The 16,370-nt window shown below is 42.7% G+C and overlaps 1 protein-coding gene across 1 annotated transcript in view; it reads left to right on the forward strand.

The window, feature by feature from the left end:
- The window catches only part of LOC126484973 (cytochrome P450 6k1-like), a 74,722-nt gene that overhangs the window by 30,000 nt on the left and 28,352 nt on the right, over positions 1-16,370 (forward strand). Inside the window, exon 4 of the mRNA XM_050108577.1 lies at positions 9,609-9,758. Within this exon, the coding sequence (XP_049964534.1) occupies positions 9,609-9,758 (150 nt within the window). The remainder of the gene's footprint in view (positions 1-9,608; positions 9,759-16,370) is intronic.

The raw sequence follows: 16,370 nt of genomic DNA on the forward strand, positions 1-16,370 counted from the left end.
TGGAACTGAATGAAGGACTGTTGGAAATGCTTAAGAGAAGAGAATGGAAGAGTTTGAAATGTGGTGCTGCAAAATAATGTCGCTGATTAGATAGGCTGATAAAAAGTGAAGAGGTTGTCTGCCGATTCGGCGAAAAAAGAAATATGAGAGAAACACTGACAAGAACAAGGGACAGGACGATAGAGCATTTCTTAAGACATCAAGAAATAACTTCCATCGTACTTGAGGGAGTTCTAGACTTTAGAATATTGTAACACATCCAAAAATAATTGAATAGTTGGGTGTAAATGTTAATCTGACATGAGGCGCTTGGCAAATGGGAGGAATTTACAGCGAACCGTACCAAACCAGTCAAAAGACTGACCCCCACCCAAAAAAAGCATTGTGCTGCGTACTAGGTGTTACTTCACTGTGACAAGAAGGTAGTAAGCATGCAATGTATCGCCTTGTGTGTTAATTACACGGCAAGTTGTTTCCAAAAATGAATTCGTTTACGTACTGCTGTAGTACGGGCGGCTTGCCAGATTCCAGTAATACAGTCAAAAGGAAACCTTCAGTGTCCGTACAGCTGCTATTATCTAGATTCAGTAATCAGCTTTCGATCATCTTTGCCCTTCTGCTAGACTATGATGCAATTTATTTACTAATTTATTATTATTATTATCAATGTCGAAATTTTAAATTGAATCCAACCTCTACTACCGTTTCCTAAAAGGCCTAGCTAGCAGTTCATTGAACTATAGTGACGTTCAGCATGCTGTAAAGGGTTTTGTATCCTATATCTATAGCTAATAACATCGTATTTTATTTGCAGATAAGCTTTTGTGCCTTATTGGAATGAATGTAAAAACAAAAAACATACAATTCCTGTGCATGTTTTCATGGCGCAGCGAGTGCCAAATTAAACTTCGGGCGTGCACCCACATAAATCCCACTTCTTCTTATAATATTTGGGGCATGTACCGTTCGGCCGGAAGACTCACTCTGAAGATGACCGAACGGCACACGATCGAAATGCTAGGAGAAGTGGAATTTATGCGGCTGCACGCCAGAAGCTTAATCGATCAGTACCATTTTTGCGTAATGTTTCAAGTATAATTCTCATCCCGGGTCTTCAAAGTATCTGGAAAAATTACGTGTTGTATTTCACTCGCGTCAGTGCTGTACCGAACTTTGATTACATCTGTGATTTTCCGCCGCCACGTTTTGTGCTTTCAGTCGTACAAGCCGTTATTCGAATTTTGGAGAGAACGCCTGAGGATAGGCAAGGCAGTCGTTATTGAGATGTGATCTTGTCAGTATATCTATGTCGGGTCAAATTTAGTCGAACTGAATATGTAAAACAATGAGCAAAGCGAAGTAGGTAAGTGTCAGGTTTTGCTATAATTTGTAATTTATTGTGATTAAAATAGTTATATTTTATGCAGGGTACGTTGATGCTAGGGTCTGAACTTTTCATGGCATGCATAGGATGGGGTGCTAAATTAATCTAATACTGTGAAACCAATATACATCATGCACACATTGATGTGCCCACATTCCTCGTAAAAGCAATGAATCTGTTTGTTTGTTGCTGACAGCTAAGTAGCGAGAGACTGTTTGTGGTAGGGACAAACTAAGAACACACAACAGAGTTGATTCACTACTACAATTTCTCCATGTGCCACTAGTTTATTTGAACTGGTTATTGTTGTGTACTGCGGGCAGTAAGGTTAATATTTTTGTAGCATGTTTTATAGAGGAGGAAGACAGAGAGTTATACAATTATGCTTGTCTCCTGTTATACACTACGGAAATGGAATGTGTTACACCATGAAGCACCTCCCGATATTTGTTAAATTTTGTGAAGTTCATCACGTAGAACGTATTAAACGATTCCACTTTCATTTCATTCGGAACTGATGATCCACGTCAGTTGGTTGGTTGATTTTGGGGAGGGGTCATCGGTACCATAGCATTATGGAAGGAAATCGGCCATGCCCTTTCGAAGGAACCATCTCGTCATTTGCCACACGCGATTTAGGGAAATCAAGATGGTCGGACGCGGATCTGAACCGCCATCCTCCCGTGTGCTAGCCACTGCGCCACCTCGCTCGATATCAACATCAGTATGAAGTCTGTTACACAGCAGCAAGAATATACAGTTCTATTCGTTGAGCAAGGAAAGCAAACACCCTCCTACTCTGACGAATTTTTTACAACGCCTGAAACACATACTGACTGAGTTCTTGAAGATGCCAGGCTGCATGTTGGTACGAAAGTATACTTCTTCCCATCACATACCACACCTTCTGTATGTATGGGTGATAGATCAGGTTATAGAGCAAGCTGGTCCAGAATCTATGCATTCCTCAAGATATGTGTGGTTGACCAGGTACTTAGCCATTCATTGTTACAGATACTAAGTCGTCTACAATATACAGGTGGTGATACATTTTTGCTACAACTGGTTAGCCATACGTAAGTATGTGGGCTACAGACAGTTTACACTGCTCGCCACCCAAAATCCAAAATCCTGAAGGAAGTGTGCAAATCAGATGAAATTTTCAGTAGTCGTTTGTGGCGACGAGATGTGCACATAACAGTATTTCAGTGCAAGCTCATATCAGGGGCGCCAGTAGCGTCTCATGCAAGCGCTGTATAAAGGGGGAACAGACTGGCGTGTGGACGCACTTGAATTGTTCTTTCGAACTACTGTTTTGCATAAGCACCGTCAGTATGCCTCGCAGCGAGCGTCTTTCGAGCACGTTTACGAGTTCGTCAGAGGAAGAATAGTTACCTTTATGGATTGTAGATTATCCTTCAGCGAAATCGCCGATCTTATCGGACGGAACCAAGCAACTGATATACGGATATATCATCGCTGAATGCAGGAGGAAACGACGGACCGACGGTACCGATTGCACCCATGTCGGTGCACCACTTCATTTGATAACAGGAATATTGTGTGCGTGGCAGCGATGGATCGCTCTGCCACATTACGAACCATATCACAGCAAACTGATCTCTTGCGCAACAAGCCGTGTCCGCGCACACCATTCTACATCGTTTGCAGCAGAGTGGACTGTCCGGAAGTCCGTTTGCGGCAGCAGTGGTGCGATGAACCATATACAAGGACAACCAGTTGAATCGACGTTGTCTTTAACGGCGAATCCCGATTCTGCCCGATATCTAGATTATTGTCTGGAGACACCGTGGTGAGAGACTGTTGAAATGTTGCCTTATGCATCGTCATACTGGTCCTACACCCGGTATTATGGTTTGGGATGGTACAGGATTCCACTCCCTCACCCCCTTGTACGCTTTGCTGGTACACTAACCAGATCGCGTTACATCTCTGAAGTGTGGGAACCTGTTCTCCTCCCACAGCTTCGGGGCTTGTTGACGGCCACATTGCAGCAGGAAAATGCGCTATCACACGTAACACGCAATATTCAAGACTTCCTCGTCGCCCATCATGTTCATTTGCTGCCTTAGCCTCCCTTTTCTCCTGATCTCTCGCCCACCAGGAACATCCCGGGATACACCGTCGTTGCTACACCAGATCAACTTTGGCAGTATGTGGAAGCAGCATGGACTGCAATACCCCAGCAACATAGACACAGACTTTGATTCACTCCCGAGGCGTGTGGCAACGGGTGCAGCGAAATAATGGAGGCAACACTCAATATTAATTTCATTATCTTCCTCGCTTCACTTTATTTCAGAGATGTGATCTTTGTGCATCTTGTTATCCCCCAATCAGTTTCACTGTGGTGTGCATTTTGGATGGCCAGCAGTGTGTTTTTATAGTTACAGGTGTTTTGAATCATAGTTACAAGTAGTGTTTTCGGCTAACAAATACTTTTAGTTATTTCATATCAGTCAGTCAAACCAATCATATTTATTTTATAAAACTGGCACTACTGTTCCTCGTGATAGTTGCTTCATGAAGAGTATTTTTGATTTTGCTTGCATTCCTGAACTAGTTATTTCACTATAACAGAAGTATACAACTAAGTACCCGTTTCTTTATCCCACAGTTATTTTGACCCTTCATTTTCGCTAGTGATTAGGAACTCTTTCTTTACTTACTTTAGTTATTGCCTCTGGCCCCGTGGTGCGTTTCTCGCGATCTTTGCGAGGGCGTATTTCCTGCAAGCACGCTTATGACCTCTCTACACCAGTTCGGCGATGTGTACGGAAAATTTCTATACAAGTGGTACGAATATCGCTGGTCAAAATTGTTTCACGAATCGTATTCGCAACCTTGCAGATGTTCCGGTCCTAGTCGTTTCATTACAACAGAAGTATAAAATTGTTCCATCGCTTCTTATCCTATATAGTCATCTTCTGATCCCTTCTATTAGGTATTAATGGAAAATTGTTTCTCCGCTTAATAACAGTTACAGCTTCAGGCCCGATAATAGCTCCGCACATTGTTTTCGCCAACAGGTTACCTGCTAGCCTGTTTCAGCGATTAGGACCTAAACTTCCTATCCCATCCAACTTGTTTTATCATAATTTATAGTGCTTTGTGTGTTAGTACATACGCTGGATTTGCGTACAGGGTATTTGAAAAATCCCATTACAAACATCTAAGACATGCAGAGGAGAGTAAGTGCATAATACGAGGGTCACTCCAAAAGAAATGCACACCATTTCTTAGAAAATCCATCTTTTATTCTACATGTTTGAAAGTTTTGCAGTGTGTAGATACATCCTTTAGGAAATTTCTCGACCAACCTGTTGGAGGCACTGTTTGGCAGCGTGCACAAGCGAGTCATCATCTTCAAACCTTGTTCCACGAAGAGAGTCTTTCAGTTTCCCAAAGAGACGATAGTCTCATGGAGCCAGGTCAGGACTGTAAGGCGGGTGTTTCAGTGTTGTTTATCCGAGTTTTGTGATCGCTTCCATGGTTTTTTGACTGACATGTGGCCGTGCATTGTCATGCAACAGCAAAACATCCTGCTTTTGCCGATGTGGTCGAACACGACTCAGTCGAGCTTGAAGTTTCTTCAGTGTTGTCACATATGCATCAGAATTTGTGGTGGTTCCACTTGGCATGATGTCCACAAGCAAGAGTCCTTCGGAATAAAAAAAAACACGGTAGCCATAACTCTTCCAGCAGAAGGTGTGGTTTTGAATTTTTTTTCTTTGGTGAGTTTGCATGATGCCACTCCACTGATTGCCCCTTCGTCTCTGGTGAAAAATGATGGAGCCATGTTTCATCGCCTGTCACAAGTCTTCCAAGGAATTCATGTCCACCATTCTCGTTCTGTTCCAAAAGTTCGCTGCATACCGTTTTTCTTGTTTCTTTATGAGCCACTGTCAACATCCTGGAAACCAACCTGGCACAAATCTTTTTTAACGCCAACACTTTCAGTAATCTGCAAACACTTCCTTCCCCTATCCCAACGTAGCGTGACAATTCGTTCACTGTGATGTGTGTGTCAGCAGTCACCAATTCGTTAACTCTCTGCACATTGTCTGGAGTGTGTGTAGTACGAGGCCTGCCGCTGCGAGGACAATCCTCAATATTGCCGTGCCCACTTTCATCACGTAACGTGCTTGGCCACCGACTAACTGTACTGCGATCGACAGCAGCATCTCCATACACCTTTTTCAACCTCTTGTGGATGTTTCCCACTGTCTCGTTTTCACAGCACAGGAATTCTATGACAGCACCTTGCTTCTTACGAACGTTAAGTGTAGCAGCCATTTTGAAGACATGCTGTGACGGCGTCACTCACTGGAACAAGTTGAACTAACTTTGAAAACAAGCGGGAAGGATGTATCTACACATTGTAAAACTTTCACACATGCAGAATGAAAACTGTATTTTTAAAAAAATAGAGTGCATTTCTTTTGGAGTGACCCTCGTATATTCAATAGGAACCCATTTCCGGAAACGTATCCGTTCTACGACGTTCAGTTCAGATGTGAAACGCGTCTGCTTAGCGAAAGAGAAAAGTCTCAGAGTTGCTAGTCAAACGTTCAAATGTGTGTATTCTTAAAGGACCAAACTGCCGAGTTCATCGGACCCTAGACTTACACACTAATTAAAGTAACTTAAACGAACTTATGCTAAGAGCAACACACATACCCATGCCCCAGGGAGGACTCGAACCTCCAGCGGGAGGGGCCGCGCAATCCGTCACTTGGCGCCTCAAACCGCGCGGCCACTCCGCGCGGCTGCAATATTGGAACGTGCGGACATTCTCATTCGAGATAATCAAGGGATCGCTGTCAGATACCTTGCTGCACAGTTGAATGCCTCTGTTGGCACTGCTGCAACACTCATACACAAGTTGGGGTACTCAAAGCTGTAAGCCCACTGGGTTCCTTCCCGCCTAATAGAAGACCATAAAGCGCAACTAAGGACCATCTGGACGGAATTGCTTCCGTGTTACGAAGCTGATCGTGACAATATTTTGTGGAACATCATCACACGCAATGAATCATAGGTTAATCACTTCGAACGGAAAACAGAACAGCAATCTACGGAATGGCGCCGCACCACTTCTCCAAAGAAGAAGTGCAACGCTGCACTTTAAGTTGGTAAAGTTTTCTGGGACTCTGAAGGGGTTACTTTGTTTGAGCTCCTCCTTCATGGTTCGCCAATCGACTCACTAGTGTATTGTGCTACCCTCAGGAAATTGAAGAAACGACTTCACCGCTTTCGCCACCACAAAAATTCAAACGAACTTCTCCATCTTCATGACCACTTAAGGCCTCACACAAGTCTACGCACCCGAGAGGAGCTCACAAAACTTCGTTTGACTGTTCTTCCCTATTCACCATTCCGCCTGGCTCTCGTACGTTTCGACTCCCGTCCTTTTGGCCCAATGAGGGCAGAAGGCAGTACGTGAATGATGGTGAGGTCTCTGATGCAGTAAGACGTTGGATTGTACGTCAACCAGAAAAGTGGTACCATACAGATATACAAGTCCTCCCAGTAAGATGGCGTAAGACCGTCGTACTGAACGGAGATTATGCTAAAAAATAGATTTTTGTAACCAAAAGAGTGGGAAATAATAGTGTGTATTCGAATTCTGAATATAACCAAACTTCTTTCAGAAAAAAATGTGTTCCATTACTTATCGAACGCTCCTCGTATGAATGCATCACCACAAATATCAGCGTGACTCGTCGGTGAACGCCACAGAATACCACAAAATGTCCCATCTGATTCAGGCTGTTGCCTTTGTTATTGCGTCAGCGGTAAAGGAGGCTTCCCAACTCGAGATGTGACGGTCCTTAGCGGCACTCCGCCTGTAACCAATGCCTGGGTTTTAGTTAACGGCATCCGTCTGTTCTCACAGCCAGTCCAACAATCCTACAACCTCCTCGCTTTGTAGCTCTTCTGGAAGTACCTGTACCTGTCCGTGCAATCTGTCGTTCTGATGTTCTTATGTCCCTCGTCCTGATGATTCTACCTTTCTGTAAGTCCGTAAGATGACGATACGCTCCACTTGCACGACCCCTGGGCACGCTGCGTTGCGATCTCCACCTGAAAAGTTCGACTCTCGTTAGACACATCAAATAGGCACCATGTCCTCACACCTTTCTTCATCTATAATAATGACCTTACATTGTACTTAAAATACTGAAAGTAAGTCCGCATAACGATGAAATATTAATCAACGTATGGAAATACTTTGGATTCCGTAGAAATGTTGGAACACGTGAGGTATAATGACCCTACGACTTGTCTTAGAAGAAAGATTAAGGAAAGGCAAACCCACGTTTCTAGCATTTGTAGAGTTAGAGAAAGCTTTTGACAATGTTGACTGGAATACTCTCTTTCAAATTCTAAAGGTGGCAGGGGTAAAATACAGAGAGCGAAAGACTATTTACAATTTGTACAGAAACCAGATGGCAGTTATAAGAGTCGAGAGGCACGAAAGGGAAGCAGTGGTTGGGAATGGAAGGAGACAGGGAGATAAGGAAAGGAGATAAGGAAAGGACAAAACACACTTTATTGTCTGTAATATATCATACAGTCACCGTTGATCTTTATTTTACAGTTGCCATTACCGACTTTGGCCCATATAAACAAGTACTCATCAGCATTTAATTTCTTCTTCCTTCTCGTAGTCGAAACAAATGGCATGCTTGGAACAAGTGTACCATAAGGCTGTTTAGCCAACATTCCTGTGGTCTCTGCTATACTCCATGTTCTCCAATCCAATATGTTAGCATCTGGAAAAGCTTGAAGGCCACCATAATCTGCTCGGTTGCCCCATACAACAGCCAGTGGAAGACATGTACTACCTCCAAACACAAGCTGAACATCACAAGTGAAGTTCAGATGCAGTCCACGAAAAACATTTGGACTTCCAATCAATTGCTGTTTATTAAACTGCCCAGCCAAGTCAATATCAATCGCCTTCAAACTGCGATACACAGGCACGCTGTGCCGCCAGCGACGACGCCATGCACGTCGCAGAGGCATTGCTGTGGCACGTTAACACAAGTCTTTCCCCGATGTTATTCAGTCTGTATACTGAGCAAGCAGTAAAGGAAACAAAACAAAAATTCGGAGTAGGTATTAAAATCCATAGAGAAGAAATAAAAACTTTGAGGTTCGCCGATGACATTGTAATTCTGTCAGAGACAGCAGAGGACCTGGAAGAGCAGCTTAACGGGATGGACAGTGTCTTGAAAGAAGGATATAAGATGAACATCAACAAAAGCAAAACGAGGATAATGGAATGTGGTCGAATTAAGTCGGGTGATGCTGAGGGAATTAGATTAGGAAATGAGACACTTAAAGTAGTAAAGGAGTTTTGCTATTTGGGGAGCAAAATAACTGATGATGGTCGAAGTAGAGAGGATATAAAATGTAGACTGGCAATGGCAAGGAAAGCGTTTCTGAGGAAGAGAAATTTGTTAACATCGAGTATAGATTTAAGTGTCAGGAAGTCGTTTCTGAAAGTATTTGTATGGAGTGTAGCCATGTATGGAAGTGAAACATGGACGATAAATAGTTTGGACAAGAAGAGAATAGAAGCTTTCGAAATGTGGTGCTACAGAAGAAGATTAGATGGGTAGATCACATAACTAATGAGGAGGTATTGAATAGAATTGAGGAGAAATGGAACTTGTGGCACAACTTGACTAGAAGAAGGTAACTGTTGGTAAGACATGTTCTGAGGCAACAGGGGATCACAAATTTAGCATTGGAGGGCAGCATGGAGGGTAAAAATCGTAGAGGGAGGCTAAGAGATGAATACACTAAGCATATTCAGAAGGATGTAGGTTGCAGTAAGTACTGGGAGATGAAGCTTGCACAGGATAGAGTAGCTTGGAGAGCTGCATCAAACCGGTCTCAGGACTAAAGACCACAACAACAACATCGAAATACTGCAGTAGCAGTTTGGAGGCGTTGCGTCAAAGTGTTTCTTTTGTAATACTTTCCATTTTCGTCAGAATACTTCTATTTCTATATTTTAGTTTTGTTACCAAATAGTTTTATTCCTTACCTCTCTCCATATTTTTATGGCTGCAGCAAGCGTTCAGAACTTCAGGCGAGGTCTCTGAGGACCCCTCTTTGTGAAGCAGCTTGATGAGAACTTTGATCATGTCGTTCTTATGAATTCGGAAGTGGAACATCTCCCTTACAGGATCAAGGGTGGAACTGCAGCGGTCAGCGAATACTTTCGTCGCATGGTTGCAGACACCGTAGCCTACAGGGAGAAGAACAATATCACGAGGAAAGATTTCATGGATTTGCTTATTCAGCTCAAAAACAAGGGGGTTGTTGATCCAGACAAGAGCGAGGCTCAGGAGAACACGTCCATGAGTGAAGCCATCGATACCAAAAGTAAGTACGTTTTCAGAAAATACTTTCGGTAAAAATTATTCTCAGCTGTTTTCACCAATAAATGTATATTAATTTACTATGATTTGGCTATAACTAAACGTGCTGCCCTCTGAATTGTGTATAATCTTTAGCCTATGAACTGATACAGTTTATGTGGTAACAACATGAAGGCTATAATTTCCGGTCAAAGACATAAGTAAAACTGTATTCCGACTGCCGCGGGGAAGTCGTTGCTGGAAGGAGCTGTGCAGACTAACTTGGCTATAGCCGAGCTGTTGCGGAAGGGAAATGAAGTAATTTGTCTTGTGCGATACATCTGCATATCGTATGAATTCTTTTGTGACGAACGAGTATTTCATGAGACGTGACGTACCGTATCGTCACTGCCTGAAGCCGTCAGGTTCGTTAGATGCTGTCATGGAACACCTCATACCAGTCGTTGCAAATAATCCAGTAATATGATTGTGACCCTTATTGAAATGAAATGATCGTATGGCATTGTTGGCCGGGAGGCCCCATTCGGGGGATTTCGGCCATCGTATTGTAAGTCCTTTTTAGGTGACTCCACATCGGCGACTTGCGAGTCAATGATGAAGGACACAATACCTAGTCCTCTGCCGGGAATCGAACCTCCTGCGTGGTAGGTGGTAACGCTATCGCTACGCTACGGAGGGTATGACCCTTACTACACCAGTAGAAGTAACGTCCAAGATAAGGTCTTTACAATTAAAAATTGTAGCTGTTCTGATAAAATACCAAAAAAGTTAATTAAAGAGTGTGCAACTAAGTCTAGTAACAAAAAGTTGTTAGTGTGGCTAGTCACTCGTCAGAGAACCATTTCCTGATTGGTTGAAATATGCTAAGGTTAAGCCTTTGTTTAAGAAATGAGTTAAAGAAATTCTATCAAATTTCCGTCCAGTTTCAATTTCCTAGAAATTTACCACCAGAGGCGTCCAGATGTGCAGAACATTGAAATGTAGTCAGTACAATGGAAGAGCGGCTAGGAAGAAGCGGTATGCGAATGAACATAATCGAAAGAAGAGACCGTACTTTGCTAAAGAGTTTATTACGAAAGAAGATACATGGAGGAATGATGTCACTTTTACCGACGACAGTAAATTTCCGAAGGATGGTGGAGTGAAAGGAGAACAACTGCTACCCCGACTGTAAGGCATGGAGTGGTAGTGTTCTTGAATGGGGCTGCATATTGAAACATTTGGACCTGGCTAATTAGTGTTCACCGGCAGTATAATGGACAAATATGTCTATCGGAAAATATTAGAGAATAATACACGCGAAAGTGTTAAAAAAAGTGTGAATATCAGATCAGTCCTAGCTCTATCAGGAAAATGACCCGAAGCACAAGCCTCGCGCTGTGCTGGAATATTTGTTGCACAGTTGCCCGATAATCTTGCATCCATCACCTCTACCACTGGACCTCAACGCTGTAGAGGATGCGTGAGGAGAAGTAGAACAACTTGTTTGAAAACACTAATATCTTCCAAAAAAACTTTGAAGTGTCGATTAAAAGAAGAATGGGATGGTTTATGAACTGACTATTTAAAAAGGATCATTATCTGCGTGTCACTGATTTTGAAAGAAGTGATACAACAGTGTCGTTACCCGACAACGTATTGAAACATATATTTTGAGAACAATTGTCGTGAAATAATTAGTCCTGAACAGTGCCCGAATATTAAAGTGACTTGAAAACAGGACCTAGCTTTATTTAATTTGTATTATTAAACAACTTTTGTAAGTTATGTTACTAAACGTTGTGCTATTATTTACGAGACATGTAACTTAATATAATACTTGGTTATGTCATTAGTTTGTTTTGCTAAGAATAAAGTTGTGATGCTACAGAGTAAAAATCCGATAATGCGCGAATATTAACGTTACTGTTCCTGCGTAGTCTCGTTTGACTGAAAGTTCAGCCTGCTGTTAGTTGCCTCAGACTCTAAGGGTCCCGTGAAGAACTGCTTCTGTATACTACGGAACCTAGCTGAAGGTCATGCGTAATGAGACGAACAACAGAAATGGCACTATGGTTCACAGGTAATTATCACGTGAATGTCACCACGATTTCTAGGAAAGATAATACACACTCGGCTTCTTAACCATCTGACAATAAATAATATAAGGGGTGACAACTGCAGCGTGTATGCAACGTGGCGCGACTCCGATGCGGGTATATAAGCACCGACATGTAGGGAAGACATTAATGTGACATTTTCGTCTTTCCGATATGTTTGGGGTGACTGCGAAAACGTGAGTTATGGCGACGTTATTATCAAATGCGTCCTAACAGGACCAACTTGCTGCCATTCCTTTCGTGGCTGCCGAAGGACAAACACCGATAGACATCCAACGGAGAACGGATAATGTATATGGGCAGTAAGTCTGTCGAAAAGCACGGTAGTGGACTGGTGCCACAATTTCATGATATCTCACGTCACCATTTAGCAAATGTCGTAATGCAGAATTACGCCACCTGAAGTGGGAGGTACCCTAGCACCCGCCCTGTAGTCCGACCTCTCCACACGCAATTATTATGCCTCTACTACATTACAAAAGACCGTGAAGGATCGACGATTCGTGTCGGACGAGAATTTGCAGTAGACATTTAGGGACTTCTTAACGCAGCAGGACACAGTGTTCCATCTAACAGGTGCCCGCCCCGATAGCTGAGTGGTCAGCGTGAAGGATTGCCGTCCTACGGGCCCGGTTCGATTACCGGCTGGGTCGGGGATTTTCTCCGCTCAGGGACTGGATGTTGTGCTGTCTTCATCATCATTTCAACCCTACCCAGCGCGCAGGTCGCCCAATGTGGCGTCGAACGTAATAAGACCTGCACAAAGGCGGCCCGACCTGCCCCGCAAGGGGCCTCCCGGCCAATGACGCCAAACACTCATTTCCATTACCAAACGGATATCTTCAGCCTGGTGCGATGGGATGATTTCCTCAACGCTCATGGTGATTTTGCCTGACTGGCATACCGATTCTGGACTGTTCAACCTTAGAACGGCGATTTGTTGATAGCCCCTTGTATGTCGTCGACGTTACTGTTCGGATTTCTAAAGGATTCCGGTACTGAGAGGACTATTTAGTCATAGTAAGAATGAACTTAATTAGTTAGACATGATATTACAGTCTACTCGCGTATTTTGTGATGTGTCAGAGCCCTCTTAAGCAAATTAGAATATTACGTTGTGCAGGAATTGCAGCAAAAGGGATCAAACCGTATATCTCCGATACTAAACTAGTTTTATGCAGGCACTGTGAACTACACGACTATTGAATTTTGCTGTATCCACTTCATTAATGATACTCACAAATAATGCGATAGGCATAACCTTCTGAAAAAGGGCACTAAGTGCCCGAAACCGCTAAGGAAATTAAATTTCATTTATGCAACTCGTTGCTTATTATTTCATTATATACGAATACAGTTGCTGAAGAGGATAAAATACTAAAAAAAGATTACTTCCATTCCATAACATCAAGGAGGATCATCTTTTTGGGGTAACTCATTAAGCCAAGCTAAAGTTTTCCGTCTGTAGAAACGTGTAATACGAATTATCTGTGGTGATGATTCAAGAGCGTCCTGCAAAGGCCTGTTTAAGGAACTGATGATACTAACCAGTGCTTCCCAAAATATTTATTTCTTAATAAAATTTGTCGTTAAATACACATGCTGTTTGCTGTTACTTGATGCAACTAAATATCTAGTAAACGACGCGTCGTACGAAGAAAATGTTCTAGGTCAAAAGTCATTATTAATAAGGGATACATCTGTCTCTGCAACAACTGGCCACCTCATAAAAGTCCCTCCTGTGTGAGCGGAGACAGCTTCGTGTTTCCAAATGGGACTCTCCCGTTTTTACTCCACATTCAGGTTCTATGCCAAAAAATACGTACAGTTTCATAAAACCACTGATTTCTGTTCGTGGTAGATTACGCTACAATCGACAAATATCAAGTGCGCCAGTTTTTGCAATCAAGGATTTGATTCCACATTTTATTTTCGATGTGAATGTAAACCTTTCTGTTCTAACGGTTAATATTCACGATCCACATTTACCTTAGCGTTGCAAATTTGATTGTACAATGCACTACGTTTAACGTGATCCAGGAACAGAGACGTGGATGTAATAGTTTTCCGCTACCATCGGGATGCTTGATATTGGTGAGTCACCCTGCCCTGACCGTTGGGGAACCTGATTTGGGTTAGTCCTCTTGGCTCTCGCCACTGCGGTGCTCTCGAATTCGGTGAGTATCCGTGGCAGGTGCACCCGTCACAGTCACTTCGTTAACATTTTATCTTACTGCAACGGTTGTCGTTTGTATTTCGATGGTAATAGCGTAGTAGCCAGCGCGACAGTTGCAGCGGCAAACCGAAATCAGTCACGCTGATAGCGGGGTTCGAGAGCGGGCACTGAAAACAAGCATTCCAACGGTCTGGGGATTCATCACATTCAGCTCCTTGGGGAACAGAAAACGACGTTACCATACAAGTAGCTTGTCTACCACAAACGTGAACGTCTACTCATATTACTGTACTGTACTCTTACATTTGCAACACTCAGGTAACGTTTGAACATCAATGTCAACCGCTAGAACACAAAGGTTTATATTTTCGTCGTAAATAAATGTAGAATCAAATGAGTTGGTTCTTAATTGCAAAAACAGACATACTTGATATCTCTCGATTACAGCGCCATCTATCACGAATGGGAAACAATGGTTTGAGTAAACAGTACGTATTTTTTTGGGGTAGAATCCTATTATCCAGTCAAAATGGGAGGTTCCCACTTGAAAACACAAAGTTGACCCCAGTGGTTAGGAGGTGGCCAGTGTGGCACAGGCAGATGTCCCTTTTACTAATATTAACTTTTCACCTACATCACTGTTTTCGTACGATGCGTCGTTTTCCATATATTTAGTTCAAAAATGGTTCAAATGGCTCTAAGCACTATGGGACTTAACATCTGAGGTCATCAGTCCCCTAAACGTAGAACTACTTAAGCCTAACTAACCTATGGAGATCACACACATCCATGCCCGAGGCATGATTCGAACCTGCGACCGTAGTATCAGCGCGGTTCCGGACTGAAGAGCCTAGAACCGCTCGGCCACAGCGGCCGGCAGATATTTAGTTGTATCAAGTTAAAACAGACACCTTGTATATCTGTTTTCCTAATCAACTGCTCAGTTCATGGCATCAGTACTAAAAACAAAAATAGCTTTTCTGGAGATTTATTTCTTAGTGTGAGTTAGGTGTATCTTGGCGTTTAAGATTTTGGGGTCGCATACGCTTAACGAAAAGGAAGAGGAGGCTACTGGGCTTTGGGGTTCGGGGGGGTCATTTCGACCCGCATGTCCTCAGTGCCTGATACAGTTACCTGAGTCCTGTTGCGTTCGGGTTGCAGAGAATGCTTTGCTGTCCGTGGTGATCATACACGACATTAAGGACCATGTCCTGCTTTTTGTAATATCCAGGGGGCCATCAAAAATGGCGGTGACATACGCGTGATAATTGTCTGTGAACCAAAGTGTCATTTCTGTTGTTCGTCTCATTGCGCATGTCCTTCTGTAGAATACAGAAGCAGTTCTTCAAGGGACCCTTACAGTCTGCAGCATCTGACAGCAGCTTGCACTTTCAGTCCAACGTGGCTAGGCAGGAACAGTAAGGTTAATATTCGGGCACTATCAGATTTTTACTCTGTAGCATCACAACTTTATTCTTAGCAAAACAAACTAACGACATAACCAAGTATTATATTAAGTTACATGTCTCGTAAATAATAGCACAACATTTAGTAACATAACTTACAAAAGTTGTTTAATAATACAATTTAAATAAAGCTAGGTCCTGTTTTCAAGTCACTTTAATATTCGGGCACCGTTCAGAACTAATTATTTCACGACAATTGTTCTCAAAATATATGTTTCAATACGTTGTCGGGTAACGACACTGTTGTATCACTTCTTTCAAAATCAGTGACACGCAGATAATGATCCTTTTTAAATAGTCAGTTCATAAACCATCCCATTCTTCTTTTAATCGACACTTCAAAGTTTTTTTGGAAGATATTAGTGTTTTCAAACAAGTTGTTCTACTTCTCCTCACGCATCCTCTACAGCGTTGAGGTCCAGTGGTAGAGGTGATGGATGCAAGATTATCGGGCAACTGTGCAACAAATATTCCAGCACAGCGCGAGGCTTGTGCTTCGGGTCATTTTCCTGATAGAGCTAGGACTGATCTGATATTCACACTTTTTTAACACTTTCGCGTGTATTATTCTCTAATATTTTCCGATAGACATATTTGTCCATTATACTGTCGATGAACAGTAATTAGCCAGGTCCAAATGTTGATATACAGCCCCATTCAAGAACACTACCAGCTCCATGCCTTAGGGTAGCATTTGTTCTTCTTTCGCCCCACCATTCTTCGTCCTTTCAACCTAAAAATCCTAAACTTACTTTCGTCGGTAATTGTGACGTCGTTCCGCCATGTTTCTTCATTCGTAATAAACTCTTTAGCAAAGTACAATCT

This window comes from Schistocerca serialis, chromosome 6 (genome assembly GCF_023864345.2).
Source record: "Schistocerca serialis cubense isolate TAMUIC-IGC-003099 chromosome 6, iqSchSeri2.2, whole genome shotgun sequence".
Taxonomy (NCBI): domain Eukaryota; kingdom Metazoa; phylum Arthropoda; class Insecta; order Orthoptera; family Acrididae; genus Schistocerca; species Schistocerca serialis.